Below are 21,030 nucleotides of genomic sequence, written 5' to 3'. Positions count from 1 at the left end.
AGTAAAGTGAAAGAGAAGGAGAAAAAAACTCGAACAGAGTTGCGCAACACAAGTTGCTCGTGTGAAGCGCTGAACACATAGAGCCCGACAGACTGCAAACTACATCTGTAAAATATTAAAATACACACGTTCTTATGGACACTGTTATTTTGACAGCTGCACGACTACACGACTGCAGGCCGACAGTTGTCGTTCTCGCTAACTTCAGTATCCTCCTATATTTGCCAACGACAGTAGGACGACAGTAGAGTTGACAGTAGAATGGAAGATAGAAAAAGGAGGTAGAGGGTGATGCCACTAATATGTAAAATGTAAAATTATTCACAGCTCTAACAGACTTGAGTTATTTTACAAATAAAAGCATAAAATAGCTCTACTACTGCAGTCTGTCGCAGTCATTGTGTTTACCACTTGAAGGTAATGGGCGACAGCAAAAGAGAATCGCCCGAGAATTAGCAACAAAAGTTGCTTCATGTAATCGCGGACTTAACGATTCTGAAAAACAGACGTTCGGCGACAAGAATATGAATAAAGCGTCACTTTGATTGAAACCAAAGATAAAATGATAGGAAACTCTTTGTTTGGTGAGAGCACTGTCAAATACGCATACGTATTCATCAGTGATGCCACTCTAAATAAATTGGAGTTAGGCATTATTATATATGTATTTAGAAAATGTGTAGTTTCCACTTCACCATTGAGGATTGAGATATGCAAAAGGCGTGTTACCGAAGTTAGTTTTGGGTGCTCGGTTCTCCAGTAAGGGAGTGTAAATAATTTTACAAACTACCGACATCTACAGAATTTCAACAACGCACTGATTTTAGCAGTTCGTTTTAGCGCTATTCTTCTCAGATCCTAGATTTTTTACTAACAGCTAATTGACGGGACCCTGATTATGTTTAGTTGCCAGCTCAGAAAAAAGATCAGGGTCCGCTGCAAGCTGCATAACTAGAGAGTAAGAAAGAGAGTGTAACAGTGAAAGCGGCCACCAGAAAAGTTCGAAAATCTAAGTAACCAGAAATATTTTCGTGTGTCTTTATTTCTTACAGTGTCAAACTAAGTTCAAAGGCTAATAGTTTGCATCCTTAGATACATAAAGAGATTATATCATTATACATTTCGTAATAAATTCTTTTATTCTTAAAATGCCAACCTTTATTTTATATTTATAACACATTTCAAATACAGCGTTAGAATGGACATACATACATATGCACTTATGTACATATATACATATATGTTCTATCTGATGTATCGAATGTGCACAAGTAAAACAGAGTTCTATAATGTTGCAGCAAATCCCCATAATCATATATGTTTATTTCTTTTGTTTTTTGAACATTTCTGTTACTCTTTAAGCAAAATTACGGTGTTATTCCTAACCTTTATATCAAATTTTAAGTTGAAAATTTTACATTTGTTCACCTTTGTTATTTTGAGCCCACTGGCAATTTATGAAAATGTAATATTTTCGAACGGCAGTTACTTATGCGCTGTCTATAAATTCTTATTAGATAAATCATAAGGCTCTAATTAGTACATTCGAAATTTTTTGCAGATCTTAATATTTTGTTGTTGGGCAAAATGTATTTATTTCTGTGCAAAAAGTTATGGATACATATTGAAAAATGAAGTTAAGACTTTAGAAAAGTAATAATCGAAGACGAAAAAATGAGACTTTTAGATATGCAATGGAATGAATATAATTTAACAAAACATTGTGAGCAATAAAAAGTTCAGTTATGTGTTAATATTACATGTATATTACTACATAAAATGTTGGTGTGCACAATTAATTTGTTTCTTTTTGTTTCATAACGATTTAGCGAAGATGGTATTTAATATGTACGCGCATTGCATGTGTCAAGCTTTATATTCTTTCACTATTTTATCAATATTTCGCTGTAACAGTTTGATTGGCTGATTATAATATAGTTTTGTGATTATATTGTATATCATGCGCATTTTTGACTCATCTTCTTACATCAGGACATCATATCATTACTTTCATTACATCACCGTGCACAACGGAGTCTCTCTTTTTAGTAATCTAAACGCGTTTACTGATCCTCATCACCAAGTTCGTGTTTAATTTTTGAAAAATCAAAATCTTCACCAGTGCCTCTTTTAAATATATCTAATACATCCAAACAAGTAGTCTCGAAGTGTGTAGTAGCGTCATAAGATTCCGAAATAAAAATCTGTGAATCAATACCATTGTCAATTGGCTCCAAATAATCAGAGATCGTAATAAACTTTTGTGCTATGGGTTCCAGCAAATCAAGTCCAGGCTTAATTTCATTCTCTGGTTGGTCAGATTCTACAGTAGTCGACACCATACCAACAAACCAGCCTTTAGCAGCTACCTGATGAGTATAGCTAACAAGAGATACATATATGTCCGATTTACGTCCAACTTGCTTTTGTGGAATGATTATCTGAGTAGATAGTGCGTCCTTGGTGTTCGCAACTGGGTGATCCAAAATGCAAATGCAACGAATTACTTTGCCCTTCTTGCGTACCTACACATATGACATATTTATTTATTAATTCTCATAATACTATAAGATAAAGCTTATAATATTTATAGCAAAATGTTACTATCTCAAGTGACAAAAATTAGTTTTCAAATGCCGTTTTAAAATATTCCCTTTTACGGTTTGCAACTTCACTGAGTTTAATTGAAATTAAAGCTATTACACTCGTGACCACGCAAAGCTTACCACTAAAAATTTTCAAGTATTGTGCATATTTGACAATACTTTATAGCTGCTACTTTTTGCGGTATAGACATTTTTTATTTAGAAATAAGTTAATGAAATATTATTTATTTAAACTATTAAAAATTAAAAACAAAACACATTGAGCTTTAGACAAAATCATTTGAAAATTAGTGAGCTTTACAAAATGAGCAAATGAGAGAATGACATGCGATGAAAAATTATATTTTTAAATTTCATTTAATTTACACTATGATTGAAATTAATGTTTTATTTTATTTTTTTTTTTAATTGAAACACGAAGTTAAGTCGCGGTATTACTTTAAAACAATAAAATCGGCCGCTTTGTATAAGCACAGAAAAGCTAGTTTGTGTTTTACTCATTAAACGTGATAAATTGAAAACTATAATTATAATTAGATAATATAATTTAGTTTACTTCTGCTTACTAAAAACTTAACAAAAAACATAATTGAAGAAAATCCCGAACGAACCAAAAACACCTAAGAAAATTTAAGAAAGTATAGTAGTAAGCTTTGCGTGGCCACGAGTGTAAATTTCAGATCATTCAAGTTTTTTTTGTATTATGAACGTTACTGTTAACTAAAGTTGTTAAGAAGATTTTAAATGGCATGACGCTACATTAAATCTCAAATTGACTAAAAAAATACATTCCTAAGAATAGTAGATGTATCAACTTCTAATGTTCGCAATATTTGTTTATTAATTTTATATTTCTTACATCCAAATTGATTCGAGCAGTTTCGTAATTTTTCCATGCTCTTATAGAAAATAACTGATCAAAATAGTTTTAAATTATTTTAAACAGTTTATTTATTTTTTTTTCCAATTAATTAATTTTTTCTGGAAATAAGTTGCCTAGAACTGCTTTGAATAATTTGTAATTTTTTGATAATATAGTTGGAAACCGTAATTAGGAATTCAATTATGCCCGACTTATTTTTTATTTTTCTTAAATGCAGTGAGATATTAAATTTTATCATCGTATTCTTACCCTATCGGGCACATAGCTGGGGTCACAATAGATTTGCTTGCATTTCGCGACTTCATCTCCAGAGCGCACACCAACCACTTTACCTCCTTCGCCCAATACTATTTCATCAATTGGTTTATCTAACATATAAGTTCCCCCATAAATTGCAGATAAACGTGCAAACCCTTGTGGCAATTCACCAAGTCCATACATGGGGTACAAATACGGCGATTTTCCATACCGAGCCAAGGAGTCTGAATATAGCTTTATACGGCGAATTGTATTCGCTGCTGGTTCATTCAAATACTCGTCATCACGGAAAAGAGCTAACGCATGGCCAGTGAAATCTTGTGTATTCTTATCCAAGCCAAACTTATCGTAAAGTGCCTGCATATTTGACTTAGATGGATCGAAGTCTTTCCAGGTTTTTGGATCATCTTCCTTAAAGTCCTGAACGTAAACTAAGAAATTACGGAAACGACGTTTCTCAAACATGCCTGAAACAAGAAAAAACATATTTATAAAATATATTACTACTATAAACTCCATATGTACTGGTATTGTTGATTATATCCTAAATAATAACATACATTCGATTGTTATTTTGTTAAGCTATTATTAAATGTATTGAAGAATAAAACTTTAAAAAAATAAAAAACCTTCTTCAGACAGTTTACAATATTTCACAAAACCCATGAAATTTAAAATTAAATTAAAAGAAAAGCCTTGCTTTCTATTAATTAATGAAATTTTAAAATTTATTTTGAAGTTTCAATAGAAAAAAATGTATTTTGTAATAGATAACTTACGTTTTGCACGCTTTATCATTGAGCACTTCTATAGAATGCCATGCAATTTTCTTACCAGACAAGGTATCGCCAATAAAATTATCAATTGTTGTACTTTGAAAACGGTACTTTCCTAACATAAACAGAAAAATTTATATCCGATAAAGCGAAAAAGCATAGAGCATTTAAAAAAACGCTTGTTTACCTACAGTATATCCATATAATTATGTATATAAATACTATACATCTCGACAGGCGATGTACATTGCTAACAATGTGTCAAACACATGGCCAATGAGGTTGGCAATATTCTTGTGTCAGCATTTGATATCATGAAATAATCATACGCTTAAAAATTTGAAAATACTGTGTTCTGGAGTTTAGAGATCTTTATGCTATGGAAGAGCATCTCCTAAAAGATATTTTATGGGAGGAACGACAGGATTTTAACAATTTTTGCAGAATGACTATTGCGCTACTAAATTTAAAATATCCGACATGAAACTGCCTTCGGTATATAAGTACATATGTAAATGAACTATGTTGACTCTTCGAAATTTTTATAGAAATGAAAACTGATCTGTCTCACTGCTAAAGTGACAGTTCACTGCATGCAATAGTTACGGGGCATCTCAACAGGTAAAAATTTATTTTATACTAACTACGTACGTATTGCCTGTGGAGATTCCAAATTGCTTTAATAATTTGTATGCCATGTATGCTCATATTAAATTTATTTTAATTGGTATATAAAATTTTTCTCCTTTTTTTTCCACATAAATTTTTTTCATCCATATAAAAGTTTAAACAGTTTAAGATCTCAAAACATGCGCTACATCAGCTCGAACCTACCTACCCGACGCCTTTTTAGCAATTGACAGTTGACAGAGTTCAGGAGGTTTTGATGTTTAGCAATTGAAAAATAGGAGGAAAAAATATGTAATCGGAGGAATTTGTTACCGCCGTTGAAGACCACTAATAAAATGTGTAAAACAACGAAAATTGAAGAAAATGTGGAATATAAATGTATTTGATAAAACGTTTTGTATTATGCTGCATCATAGTATCAATTTTTAATGGAATTTTGATTAATGGAGAGCTAACAAGTTTAAATGCCTTTATTAAATATTAAAAGTTCAAATAACAGTTGTTTTAATACACCATAAAACATACATATCACTGGTGTTGAAACGCCGTTTTAAATTTTTTATGACGATGGCAAAATTTATGTGGAAAATGAAAAAAGTATAATAGTGGAGCGCCGTAAGGTTTATAGCTCGGAACCCAGGGACAGTCAATGAATCCGTATAACATGTGTTTGGCTGCATTATTAAAACCTCAAATAAAAAAGTTAAAAAAAAAATTGGCCGCATATAACAATCCGCGTGATACTTAGCTTCCTGAGCTACTAAATCTAACACGCCTACAATTCTTTTATGGATATTGCGACAATATTCACTTCTCTCTTCACTTATCAAATTTAGTATCGTTTTCTTGAAATCAGAATTAGTTACGTAGCTGATTTGTTGTCCTGACGATTTGGATTTTCTTTTTTCCTTCCTTTCATCCGCTTCTTTTTCACATAAAAAGCACCTATTTTTCAAATCAAAATCAATAGGAGTAGCCGCTCGAAGTTTTTTATAGGTGGAGAGCAAGCTGGTGTGGTTTTTTTTTAATAAGAATTAATACACCCTTTATTTATATATTTTTGTCTGCATACTGAATGCACGTAGACAAATTCGCGGCGGCTATATTATATTCTTAATCTGGAACATCTGCTGTTTACAACCATATCACTTTTAACCCTGAAATCATGGGATAGTATGCTAAAGCTGTCCCTTTTTATTAAATATAGTACCTTATTTTAAAACTTATTCTGTCCGTATTTTGAATTGCCGGCATCTTGATTTATCGGTATTTTGATTTGTCGGTATTTTTATTGCTGAAGTTCTAAATTTCGAGATTTTAATTGTCGGCATTACGTTATATACAAGCATTTTTTCTACAAAGTTATTTCTCGGAAAAAAGATTCCATGTTTTAAGACTTAAATAATTGTTGTATAATGTTTATTTACCAATTCAATTAATAAATGTTTGATCAAAAGTCTATTATTGGTACTGGGGTCCACATATTCGATACCTACGAACTTGAACAGGTTTGGTTGGATTTGGACACCTTTTCATTATAAAGTGACACACTTTTAAGGAATTATTCGTGCAAAGCTTTATCCCGTTATATTAATTGCTTCTTGATTTGTGTACTGGAAAATGAAAGAAACAAATAGAATTTCAAATGGTGTTATATTCGAAGTAGGCGTGGTTGTAGTCCTATTTTTGAACTGTGAAAAAGGAATATGATAAGAATTATACGTACTTAATTTAGTAATTTTCGAACTGTCGGTATGATTTCATATAGGATTTTGAAATTTGATTTTGTGGCTTTAGTGGTTTAGGAGATACACATTAAAGTGTTACATAGGTTTATGGGTTTCAAAAACTCGATTTTTTAATGTCTTATTAAATTCTACAACACCTTTAGAATATCTGTCTAAATTTTCAAGTTGATCCGGGTATAGTATCGGAAATACAGCTTTCAGAACTTGTGCGACAACTAGGCTAAGCGCGCCGTTTATTTTTAAACGAGTTTTTCTCGAAACTGTTGTTGTTTTAATGGTTTGTAAATCCTTGTTAGGATGGTAAGGTTTATCTGTTTGTCGTCGACGTCATCTAACGGGAGGCCCAGGAAACGTGCTGTTTCGACGGGGTCGGACCAAAGAAAAAGGGTGTTAGATGAGTGGGGTTCGCAGGGCATGCAAAGAGGTGGTCAGTGTCATGCGGAGACTCGTTGCATGCAGGACACACATTGGATATGTCGGGGTCTATTCTGGATAAGTAGGAGTTTAACCTGCTACAATATCCAGAACGAAGCTGCGCTAGGGTCACTCGCTTTTCTTGAGGCAACTCGAGCTCTTCGTCTGCGATGGGTGGTGGTTTGACTCCAAGAACGCCAGGGAGTCGTTGAAGTTGTTGATAGCTCCACTGTGAATGGCGGTCAGTAGCTGTCGGAAGTCAGTTGCGTCCGAAGTCCGGTACTGTACGATGTCGTCGATGTAGTCAAGAAAAGACCTCTTGATGCTCCTAGGAGGCGGTTCTGCTCCAAGCAGGTGGCTGCAAGGGTGATTTCTACGAAAACATCCCAGCAGGAACTGCTTAGAGAGGAGTTCATTATGCTCCTTAACTGGGACATCAAGAGGCATCCCGTCGTGGTCCGGAGTGCAGTATTCTGACAAGTTTGGAGTTTCCTCATCTGCGTACCACTGTATCCAGGCGACCATATTGGTGCTGCGTAATTAAGGACCAGCCGGCCGACTGCCTTTTATGTTGCCAACAACGTTTCTTTGTCTTGTCCCCATGTGCTGCCGGCTAGCGACTTGAGGATTTTGTTGCGGCTCTGTACCTTGGCGATAATCACGGTCGTATGGGGAGTGAAGGAGCATAGACTATCAAAAGTTACACCTAAAATCTTTGGGTTATTGACAGCTGGAATTTTGACGCCATCGACTGCAATATTGAGTTCAAGTCTATACAGCTTCGTCCAGATCGTAAAAATGGTCGCTGTGGATTTTGTGAGAGAAAGTGTGAGGAGTGAGGAAACGAGAAAGACGCCATCGATTCCATTGCCCGACGTCAATATCGTGCAATCATCTGTGTACGAGATAATGGAAACCCCCTCTGGTGGCTGTGGGAGTTTCGAAATGTAGAAGTTAAACAGTAACGGGGAGAGGACATCACCCTGCGGAACCCCCTGTTTAATTCTTCTCAGTTTAGATGTTTTATCTCGAAATAGTACGGATGATTGACGACCGCTCAGGTAGTTCATAGTCCATCTCTTCAGTCCTGGAGGAAGCGTAGTTTTTTTGATGTTCTGCAGTAGGGTTGTGTGGTTGACTGTATCAAAAGCTTTTGACAAGTTCAACGCCACGAGGATCGTTCTCTTTCGGGATGGTTTCTGCGTGAGGTCACGAACTATCTGAACGTTTATGACGCTAAGTGCTGTGGTGGTGCTGTGTACTTTTCGGAATCCATGCTGGTGGCTGGCTAGGCTCAGGTGGAGAGTGAAGGTCGGGAGTAGCAAGGCCTCAGGCTTTGCTTGACGACAAACACAGATTTACACTTACCGATCCAAATAAGGTTAGATCGCCGAAAAAACAGGTTCGGATGAAATCCGAGTCAATTCCGGTGCGTAGAACCAGCTGTCGTGGGAATCTCGAAACTGTTTTTCAAGCCGGTTGGCAAAATTACTCGAGTACTACTCAAGCGATATCGTGAAATTTTCCACAGATCAATTACAACTATTTAAAAAAAAATTTAATTTAAAAAAAAAAAATGTCCTCCAAAAATCCAATTTTCGGTTTTTTTTACATCCAAATTTTAAGTCATGGTTTTGACTAGAACACTTATTTTTACCCTTTATATAAGAAGTTATCTTGCCAAAGCTGGCTCATCTTTTTTCCAAGGGGTCACCGGAAATGGCGTCACAATGGTCGAGTTTAAAATATTTTTTTCCAAAAATTTCGGAATTTCCTTGTTAATGGTTAATGTTTGTAACAATAAAAAACTCTAATAATATATTTAATTTTTTATATGAGACAAAAAAATTGAAGAAAGGCTGTTTTTTACCCGAGGAAACCCCCTTAAACTTATTAGAGGGCGACGAAACGTCGCCTTTTCCAAAATGTTTTCCCCACGGGTGCTCCTTGCAACTGTGATCCCCTGTGTAAAATTAAAGTTTTATATCTTAATTTTGTGCTTGATGACACTTTATAGGTTTTCGGTTTAAGTCGTTGTGTGGGGGTGGTAGCCGTCCGATTACGCCTATCTACGAACTCGTATTTTTGTTTACTAAGGAACGCGCGTGCCAAGTTTCTTCAAGATATCTCAATTTTCACTCAAGTTGCAGTTTGCACAGACAAAGGGACGGACGGAGAGAAAGACCGTCACCCGGATTGTAAGCATTGTAAGAAACCGCTTGGAGATAGCAATCCAAAAAGCCGGCGGATTATCAGAGAGACAATACGGCTTTATTAAAAAGAGGTCCACTATCGACGCACTAAGAGAAGTAGTCGACACTGCGAAATGTGCAATAAGTGGAAAAAGATGGAAAGGTGGTACAAAAAAATACTGCGCGCTAATAACCCTGGATGTAAAGAACGCGTTCAACTCCGCAAAATGGGCAAATATAATAAAAGCTCTACACGATATACACGCTCCTCATTATCTAATAAATATTATAATGAGTTACTTTCAAAATAGGAGATTGCTATTCGAGACGGACGAAGGCACTCAGAGCTACACTATCTCCAGTGGAGTTCCGCAAGGCTCGGTTTTAGGCCCGCTGCTATGGAACCTGATGTACGACGGAGTGCTAAGAATACCGCAATCACAAAGTGTGAAAACAATCGCATATGCGGATGACCTCATAGTGGTAGCTGTAGCTAAACATCTGGATGACCTTCGGATCAAATGCAACGACAGCATAAATGGTTTGCGCAGATGGTTCGCTACCATGAGTCTAGAGCTCGCTGAGCAGAAAACAGAAGTCCTGCTCATAAGCTCCAGGAAAATTGAGGAGAAAATATCGCTCACCATAGGAGAAAGTGAGATTACTTCACAGCCGCAGTTGAAGTACCTTGGGGTAATAGTGGACTCGCGACTCAAGTTCAAGGAACACTTGGAAAATGCGACGCGTAAAGCAAATAAAATATATAATGCGTTATCTAGAATGATGGCAAATAAAGGCTGTGTGCGTTCCAGCCGACGATGTTTAATAGCTAAGGTAATAAGTTCAGTTATCCTGTATGCGGCTCCAATATGGATACAGGCGCTAGAAATAAAATCATATGCTAGACCAATTAACACAGTGCATAGGCTTTCAGCAATACGCGTGATAAGTGCTTTCCGAACCATTTCAAATGACGCTGATGAGGTACTAGCCAGTATGGCACCGATTGACATCCAGGGAGACGAATTCGCGCGAATATATAACTTGTCGGAGATGTCTACCACAGCAAAAAGAGGTGAGAGAATTAAAAGCATTGAAATGTGGCAGCAGCGGTGGCAAACTTCATGCAAAGGACGTTGGACCTACCGACTGATCTCGGACATACATTCGTGGATAGGTAGACAATATGGGGACCTTGATTACCACCTTACCCAAATACTCAGTGGGCATGGTTGCTTCAGAAGCTACCTATTCAAATATCGTCATGACTTTAGTCCATACTGTCCGACGTGTACAGAGTGTATAGAAGACTCTGAACACGTGTTCTTTTATTGCCCTCGGTTTTCAAGTATAAGGGCATCCGCCCTTGGGGGTAGTTTCTCGGTGGAAAATTTGACTGCACTTATGTGCGAGTCCTCTGTAAAGTGGAAAGCTGTTAGCGGAGCGGCAAATCTAATTATGACAAAATTGAGACATTTAGAACAGATTAGGCGTCAGTCAGTCAGTGCAATAAGGAGACTTAAACGTCTTCTTCTCTCCCATGAAGTAATACTTTGTCCAGTGGTCCCGTGGGAGAGACATAAGGTGGGAGTAGGTTAGGTTTAGCGGATTAAAGTCCCGCACTCCGACTTTCGATGCTTCCTCCTACTATAAAAAAAAAAAACGTCACCCGGATTTCAACTCGATTTCATCCTGATGATTTATATAAAACCCTATGTCTATCTCGCTTAGTTTTAGGTGAGGGATCACCAACCGTTAGGTGAACAAAATGTTGTTTGTACATGTTGCCTCTTCAAAATGTTAATTGAAATGAAAACATATAATAACAATATTGTCAGCAATCCAGATTTTAAGCAATCTTAAGTTATCTGTAGAGATACCCTTTAAGTAATATATTCATTAATGTTTGTTGCTCATGCTTCCCTCTTGTAAAATTTATTAAATACATTTGTTCATCAATGAATTATCTTCTTTGAGAATCGGTCGGACATTAATGTATGATAGAGAGAAGCCCTTCAATTCTAAGTTTTTATTTATATACATAACCAAAAATTTTTTTTTTTTTTTTTTATTTTATAAAAGCTTACATAATAATACAATTATTATACAAACTTAAGAAAATACGCAGCACTAGCATCATGGGCTATCGGCCGACTGGTTATGTTATATGCGTCGAAGAAGGTCGCTGTCTTTCAAAAAGTTGTAGATTTTCGAAATGTTGTTGTTTGAGGGATCCATCAATAAAATTATTGGATCAGTATTATTGAAGTTTGACAGTCTATGAGTTTGAAGTGCTGGACAATGTTGCAGAAGATGCAATAGATTTAAATCTGAATCACAAAATGGGCATTGGTAGATCTGAGTGCCATTTAGTATGTGAGCGTGTGTGATAATGGAGTGGCCAATGCGAAGTCTGATATATGGAATGATATAATTAGATGAAAGCGATGACGGAAAGGATGGTTTGATACGATTTGAATTTATTCTAGAGTAGTGGTGTCTGTAATTCATCCAATCAAGCGCCAATTTAGTGGATCTTTGTTGAATAATAAGCCGTTTTATATCACTCTTAACAAACAAGGCAGATGTAGTTGTTGGAGTGATGCACACCTCCTTAGCCACCGAGTCCGCAAAAGTATTTCCAATGATTCCAGAGTGACCGGGTATCCACATTATTTTTAGTCTATGTGCTAACGAAAACAACAGCGATCTAATGCCAATAATGACGTCATTGTAGTTACTGCGGTTTTTTAAAGCTTGAAAACACGATAGACTATCTGTACAGATGATGAATTTACCAAGGTTTTGTTGGGCATACTGGACAGCTTTGAGAATACCCGTAGCTTCAGCGGTAAAAATTGAACAAAATGGAAATAATAAACCATACGATTTTCTTTGTTGGTTATCATCAACTACAGCAAAAGATGTATGCGACGATTTGGAGCCATCAGTATATATAAACTGCCAACCAAAAGATTTGAAGTGCGCAGATAATTCCAAAAATCGAGATTTATACACAGTGCTTGGAGTGATGGATTTGCGAAGAAAAGTAAGATCACTAATGAAAGAAGATTCATTTACTTTCCACGGTGGAATATATTTACTGCAAGGCAGCAATATTTTAAGCGGCAACTCATTGGTTTTAGCAAACAAAGCACTTTTAAAAATAGAAGACGGTATTTTAGGAGACCTCTTTCTGCAAAGTGATGATTGAAAGTCCTTTTTTATAGTAAAGTTCGTGCTGAGTATGAGTTTTGAATAAAGCTTATTTAAGCTATCTTCCACTGCATCTTTTAGAGAAGGTAGGCCAGCTTCCGTCAGTATGTTTTTAATTGGCGATGTTGGAAACACTCGAAGAGAACAACGAACTGAAGAATGATAGGGCGCAGCAAGCATCTTTAGATGATTCTTAGAATGATGTCCATAAATTTCCAAGCCATAATTAATTACAGATGAGATGAGGGCTTTAGTGACGTTGACCAGTAAAGCCGAGCCGATGAGTGAGCGCTTACATGAGAGGTATTTAATAATATTTAAATTAACAAAAGTCTTTTTCTTATATACTGACAATGTTTCTTAAATGTATACTTAGAGTCTAATACAATACCAAGGAACTTAATACTATCTGTACACAAAATGTTTGTATTATCAAATGTGAGCGTTGGGATAGTACATTGATGTTTTTTACAAATATGAAAAAGTTTCGATTTAGGAAAAGATATTGATGTGCCTGAAGTAGAGGACCAACGAGAAAGACGCAATAAAATTTCAGAGAAAGTAATTGTTACTGAAGTCAAATTTGAAGTTTTTGAGAATAAAATTAAATCATCAGCATAAATCTGATGCCGGATAGTAACAAAATCTGATAGAATGGTACTGATTTCATCAAATGCAATAGTAAATAGGATCACCGAGAGCGGTGACCCTTGTGGGGTACCATTATCTAATGGTAGAACAGAGGATGAAACATTGGATATGATAACACTTAATTTACGGTTGGATAGGAAAGATTTGACAAAGTTAAAAATACGAGAACCCACTCTCCACCTACTAAGCTGTCTTAACACTACGTGAATCCCAATCCTGTCAAATGCTTTTAGGAAATCTAAAGAAAGAATAGAAACATGATTTTTGTGGGACAGAGTATCAGAGATAAAGTGATCAAGGTGCAGGAGAGCATCCAACGTACCCTGCCCCCTCTTGAACGCAACTTGGTTGTGCGAAATGAGATTATTAGATTGAGCATACCAGGCGAGTCTAGTAGCAATAATCTTTTCAATCAATTTACCAAGGCAAGGAAGAAGGGAAATGGGACGATAACTGCTGACCACACCAGGAGGTTTACCAGGTTTTAAAATAGGAATAATCGCGCTAGTCTTCCAGAGGACAGGGTAGTTGCCACTGAGAAAAATACTATTGTAAAGTTTGACTAGACGGGATATAAGGAATGGAGGAAGGTGCTTGATGATAAGGTAAGAGATTTTATCAATGCCAGGAGTTTTGCCCTTGACTGACGAGAGGGCTAAATTAAAATCAAGTTCAGATATATCGGCATCTAAATATTCAGCTGATTGAGATAAGGTGGAAGGAGGAAGGTAAGGAGAGCAAAGATAAGAAAGTTTACTAGAGGAAAAATCAGAAGAGAAATTGGAGTCCAAAGAAATATTGGAAAAGTGGGTGGCAAACTCTAAGGCTATATCTTTGGGATATAGTAGAGTGCCCCGAGGAGTATTTAAATAAGTGATAGGAGAAGAAGGTGATAAACCAGCCAGTCTTTTCATATCAGTCCAGATTTTTCTAGAATCCGAAGAAGAAGTGATATTATTCGTAAATTCTTGGAAACAATGAACCTTAGCAGCCTTAGCTTTATGGCGAAAAAGTGCATTGGATTTTTTGTAAGCTATTAAGTTTGCACTAGAACGTAAACGTTTAAATTGATGCCATGCGATCTGTTTCAGATTTCTTAGTGCAGAAAGCTCATTATTCCACCAAAGAGGAGCAAGCTTGACTGGTTTAGAAGAAGAAAGGGGAAAAGAATAGTTAGAAGCAGAACGTATAATTTTTTGGATTCTAGAAGCCTCTTGATTTATATTGGAAGAAAATGGGAAATAACGTGAATGCGAAAAACAGGCTTCTTCAAACCTATCCCAATCAGCCGAATCAGTTCTAAACCGAATCCTGGGCTTAAAAAATGAATGAGGGCGAGAAGTAGATATTTTGGAAAGGATGGGAAAATGATCACTGCCATGGAGATCATCAATACAACACCAGGATATTTTTGAGGAGAGGGAGGCAGAACATATGGAAAGATCAATATTAGTGAAGGTAGAGTGAGTGGAAAAATGGGTGGGGGAACCATCATTTAAAACAATGCAGTTGGATCTTAGTAAGGCATCCTCAATGCTACGTCCCTTGGAGTTAGCCGAAGCAGAGCCCCAAAGGGGACTCCAAGCATTGAAGTCACCACACAAGATAAAAGGATTTGAACCGGAAGGAATAAGATTTAAAAATTCAGTAGTAGAAAATGATTGATCAGGAGGGGAATAAGCACAGATGATTGAAATTTTATAGGGGGCGAGGATCTCAATAGCTACAGAAGAAAAAATTGAAAGGGGTATGGGAAGTAATACGTGAGGTAGATTTCTTTTAACTAGGATGGCAACTCCCTGCTTGTTGGTGGTGTTATGTGGGAGATTAATAAAATATCCCACATAAGCCCTAGGGGTAAAAGCTGAGGCATTATAAGATAGGTGAGTTTCATTCAACAGGATAATAGATGGATTGTACGATCCCATAAGTAACTCTAAGTTAATATAATTATTAACATAACCGTTAATGTCCCATTGAAGAAGTGTAATCATATCATATGTAAACTTATAAAAGAAAAAAGTTAAGCTACGAATATTTTATTTAAACTAAATGTCTTCATTGTAAGAAGGAAAATTGGGTAATGCAAGAGGATCTTGCGAGCAGGAGAGGGTGGGGGAGGGTGTGATAGGACAGGAGGAAACGATATTGAGAGGAGAGTCAGAGATGGATAAAGGGGAAAAGAGAGGGGAAGGAGAAGTGACAGAAGAGGAGGTAGGATGGGTTGGAAGGGATTGTTTAGATGAATTGATGTCTGTAGTTGTTGTTAGATTAGTTTTGGTAGGATTGTTGGATTTGTTATTAGGTGTTGTTTCATTATTGATTTGATTAGTATTGTTAGAAATTTTAGCTATAGAGACAAAAGAGTTTGCATTAGAAGTTGTATGAGAAAATTGAATTTTATACTTGGTAACAGCTTCACGCATACTACATTTATAAATAGTTTTAATTTTTAATATTTCTTTGGATTGTTGATATTTAGGGCAAGTATTAGATGATGCCGGGTGGTCGCCCGAGCAATTTGCACACATTATTCTCTTACATTCAGTAGGTGGGGTATGATCGGAAGGGAGGTTGCATGAGACACAAGAAGGTGAATTACGGCAGTATTTTGCTGTGTGGCCAATTAATTGACATTGCTTACAACGCATAGGATTAGGGTAATACGGACGGACAGTGAGGTTCCTCCAGGCAACATCAATTCTTTCAGGAAGTTTGTATTTATCAAAAGTTAATAAAACTACACCCGTAGGATTACGGGAGCCGTCAGCAATTCGTGAAAACTTATGTACAGCAGAAACACCCTGCTCCTTAAGACCATCAACAATATCTTCTTCTGATAAGTTATTCAGGAATGGGGCGTATATGGTGCCTTTAACCGTATTCAAAGTATTATGAAGCTTGACATTGATATGACCTCCGCCAGGTAAAATTTTTGCAGAAAGAAATTTGCTAGCTGTTTTGTTGTTATTTACAAAGAGCAGTAGGCTACCATCACGTAGCTCAGTAACTTTACTTACTTCCTTACTGATTGCTTGAATACCTTTATACGTAGCGAAGCATGATAACGAATTAAGTGGCTTGTTGTCGTCCAGCGATGACATGACCAAAAATTTTGGATCATCCGTGTTTGAGACTGGTAATTCTGGAAATTGGTCTAACGGGATCGGATTTGGTTTTTTTCTTTTCTTTTTCATTATTGGAGATAATAGGGAAAACCTATTATCCCCTAATTTGGTGGCCCCAGGGGCCATAGTAAACGCGAATTTTAGTTTAACAAATTAAGAAATTAAGTGATTGAAAAGATATAAAACGATAAAAAATTAATTCACAAACAAAGCACGAGCGTAATATAAACGCAGAACAAACCGTTATACCGTTTTAACAAACTCAATAAGCACAGAGCGAAAAGCAACCGGTTACGATGACAGTTCGACGGTGTATGTAACCAAAAATTAATATCGGTTTTTGTTTGCAAATTCCTTTTCGTTAGTTGATCGCTTGCACATAGTTTCTATAAAAAAAATATTGAGGTAACCAAAGAACATGGTATATTTATTTACATGACACGACAAATACCAGTGTTGCCACATATTGTGTTTTGAAAAAATTATCATCATATCATTTTGTGTTTAACATACATATATGTATGTATCGAGACAATGGTACAAATGGTTTATGTATCTTATGTTAAGAACACCATTATATTTGCATACATTTACAGTGCACTATAACATGAAATTTAATTTACATAGGACATTTAGCGTTGAGCTAAGAAAGGTGGAGAATACATATGTACATATACAGAAATACAAATTCTTTTAAAATGTTCTAGCCAGATGCATAGTCCTAGTAGGAGTTTCTCAAAAACCATTTAAAATAGCTATTTCGAAATGGCGTAATATCCTTTGTTCGGATGAGTCCCAACTGTCAGATGGAGTAGGACATGGAGCATCTTCCAAATAATACGGCCAAGGTAGTAAATCTAAGTAGCCTTAAAAGTTTGGTATGGCACTCTTTTTATTATCAATAAAAATGATGGATAGGATCATGGATCAAAATACACATTTTATGGGGATATTCAGGAACATTGTGCAGCCATATGCCAGTTGAAATAAGCATCTTAAAATGAACATTCCAGAAGAATTACGATCCAAAACAGTCTCTATATTCTTATTGCTTTAAAACTATGTGCAAGTGATCAACTAACGAAGGGGAATAAACAAAAAAAAAAAACGTTTATAAGTATACATATATTTTGTCATATACAGGGATGGCACACTGATTAGCACACCCTCCTATATACACTAAAATAACAGAAAAATAAGAAAAAAAAAATATCGTGAAAGGAATTGAAGTATAGGTATACTGAAACTTTTATTAAATAATGTTCAACGAAAACAAATCAGTAATTATAAAAAACATAATAGAATCATAAGACAGGCCAACTCAACAATGGACTTTGGCATCCACTAAGTTTGTTTTCCTAAAGTCGCTGTCTAACAGTCATACTAGGAATGTTTCGCCACATTCCTCGTGCATTGAAGCTCGTATTTGTTAGGAAGTTGCAAATGGATCTTTAAGCACCTGCCGAACAATGAGGCCTTTTTGAGTAGTGGAAGTTCTCCTAATTAAAAAATATATATGGTTATAGATACCGCAAACGATTAGTTTACGAGATATTCGACCTTAAAGTTCAAAAATTCCTAAAATTCGAACATTTCAACAAGCTATTTTACCACATTAAACACACTTTACTCTTTATTATCACATGGCAGCGCTCCATTTCGTCGTAATTTTCAGCACACACATGATGTTCACTACAAGTGTAAAATGTAATTTTTAAAATAAAGATTTCTTCGGTAAAAAAAATGTTAAAAGTGTAAAATGTGGATTTATTTAAAAGTTTATAGTTTAGTTATTTGAAGTGAAAAATTTGAGTAAAGTGCGTTTAATGTGGTAAAATACCTTGTTGAAATGTTCGAATTTTGGGAATTTTTGAACTTAACCCTTAAGGTCGAATATCTCGTTAACTAAGCGTTTGCAGTACATATAACCTTATATATTTTTTTAATCAGGAGGACTTCCTCTTTCCAACGGTACCTTCAAATCGCGGCGCCAAAGAAATCGGAATTGTGCCGGAAACTCCAATTAAGTATGCCGGCAAAATTCCGATTTCGACTTTAAAGCTTAAAGCTATTTCTCTATATTTAACAGACTTTTTGCACATTTTTCACTTCAAATTCATTTAATTAAACTGTAAACATTTAAACAAATTCACAATTTACCCTTTTTGCAGGTTTTATAAGTAAGAAATTTATATTTTAAAAATTACTTTTTACACTCGGGGTGAGCATCATTTAACCATGCTAACCATTATGAGGAAATGGAGCGCTGCCATATGATAATAAGCAAATATGAGCAATTCGCTGAAATTTCTCTTTTCCGTTATAATTCCTTTTCCTTTATTCAATCTTAGGGCTTTGATTTATAATAGCATCCCACGACTTCGGTGTTAAAATGGGTATGTACGGATAGAGGAGATCCCCCAGATCAAGAAATCCAATTTATACCGAAATTTGTGTTTTTTATCCGACCGCCAAAGTAATCGTACCAGGATGCCGTAATTAAAAATTGTTGGAGGAAATAATTTTTTTTCAAAGTGATCTTAATTTGCCTAAAATAAAAAAAAATCGCAAAACTCCTGTACGTGATACAACGAAACACTCCAATAGTCAAAAGCAAGGTTTTGCAAAGAACATTTGAAATTTAGCAAAACAGTACAGATATATGAAACAAAGATGAACCTTGGACTCGATTTTGACAAACTCTGTACACTCTACAAAGTATTAACGTTGTGAGTGCTTTATGCTATAACTCTTTAAAAATAAAATTTCTTAATTTTCGCAGATAGGTATTTGAAGTTCAAAATTTCCACATAACCGGCATATATATATGATTTAAGGTTTTTGATATAAGTGATTTAAGTTAAGGGAGGGACACCCCAGTGTTGGACAGAAAATATAAAACATTAGAATACCGTTCATGGATTTCGAGTATAAAATGGGTATGGGCAAAGCCGACCCTAATACTATCAAAACTGTAACTTTACTCTCTTTACCTTGCATATAAATTTTGAAATAAGACTTTCTATTTATCATTTGTATTTCTTGGTTATATTTATATATCTTCTTTTGCGCCCAATATTTGGTTTTTGCAGACTTTGTCCTTGTCTAACCGATCCTACTAGGTACTAATCTACGCCCCTTACTCTCAACAAAAGCGAAATCGTTTTATAAATGGTTGACGATACGTGTCACGATTTACCAACGAGAAGCAGTAACGATTACAAAAAAATATACATATATAGTATACGATGACCGAAACAAAAAAAATTACTGGCAATGATTGGAAGTTGTCTTCTACGATTTTAATTTAAGATATTATATATATATTCTGACTCACCCATTAAATCAGAAGCTAAAGCTTCTTTCTGGTCAACTGGGACTTTGGCAATTTTTCCTCCCTTGTATACATAACTTCCTTCAATGGATTTGAACTCAAGATAGCGAGTCACGCCCGTATGGATAAGTAATTTTACCAACTGACCATTAGCCATAAGGAACTTAGGTATAAGATCAACATTCCAATCACGTCCTCGCCCATATTTTTCACCAGGAGCTTCAACGTTAAAACGTTGGAATAGTTCCTCTAATGGTGTAATTGATGCAGACTCGCCGCCATAATACTTATTCCGGTCGATATGCAAAACTTTTTTGCCTGATACAGAGAGCATTCCACTTAGAATACACTCCTTTAGACCGGTACCTAACACAATTGCGTCGTATTCTTCATTCATGTTAAAAATATAATATTTTTATAGTAAAAATATTATTATTTTAAATAAATATATTTTTTCTTTATATATGACGAAGGAAAACCCGAACTACACTTTTCGTCACCAAAACGGTCGAATATTCAATAAAATTTTCTACTCGTCAACGAAGATTTGCAAATTGAATACAAGCAAAAAAGAGATGCCGCTATATACAGAAAATACGTTGACTTTCTCTGTATTTTTTGGCTCAGAGTTTACTACTTCCTGACAAGCCTAATTAAAAAGAATATGGTGCATACACACCTAAAAATTGCAGTATACAACAATAAGCAGATTCCTTGCTTTTGCATGATTGCACGATGACACAAAAAGCAAAATATCTATACCGAAATAAGCAAGGGCACGAGAACGCATATTGCGCAATCTAGTGAAATAGGAACAGCTGATTCGGTCAATTTATTAAGTGTTTGCTCTTGCTCTTGCAAAACCCTTGCACGGTGCACGAATTGCAGAGTTTTCTACTTGGTTCAACGGCTCAACAAGAAACACACGCAGAAAATGTTTGTAATGGCTGTAAAATATGTCAGACCAAAACCCATGTTTATTGTTATGGAAAGCAACGTAAAAATATAATTGCAACCCTGTTTTAGTTCACATTTTACATAAAGACATATTACGCCGATAAATTGTTGAGGAAGGTAAGTTTTAAATAGATTTTATTTTTTTTTTTTTTTTTATTTTATAAAAGCTTACATAATAATACAATTATTATACAAACTTAAGAAAATACGCAGCACTAGCATCATGGGCTATCGGCC

The 21,030-nt window shown here is 35.6% G+C and overlaps 1 protein-coding gene across 1 annotated transcript; it reads right to left on the bottom strand.

Annotated features, from left to right (window-relative positions):
* Positions 1 to 1,024: 1,024 nt before the first annotated feature.
* Positions 1,025 to 20,364, bottom strand: LOC126764859 (rab GDP dissociation inhibitor alpha). Its single transcript, XM_050482489.1, has 3 exons — positions 19,840 to 20,364; positions 3,739 to 4,214; positions 1,025 to 2,525 (listed from the first exon to the last, which is right to left on the bottom strand). Exons 1-3 carry the CDS (start codon positions 20,231 to 20,233, stop codon positions 2,064 to 2,066), a joined length of 1,332 nt encoding a protein of 443 aa, XP_050338446.1. The 5' UTR covers positions 20,234 to 20,364; the 3' UTR covers positions 1,025 to 2,063.
* Positions 20,365 to 21,030: the final 666 nt, after the last annotated feature.

The sequence above is a fragment of the Bactrocera neohumeralis genome, unplaced genomic scaffold (genome assembly GCF_024586455.1).
Source record: "Bactrocera neohumeralis isolate Rockhampton unplaced genomic scaffold, APGP_CSIRO_Bneo_wtdbg2-racon-allhic-juicebox.fasta_v2 cluster10, whole genome shotgun sequence".
Classification (NCBI taxonomy): Eukaryota; Metazoa; Arthropoda; class Insecta; order Diptera; family Tephritidae; genus Bactrocera; species Bactrocera neohumeralis.
The sequence above is the reverse complement of the archived record's forward strand: the minus strand, read 5'-3'. Positions and strand labels throughout refer to the sequence as shown.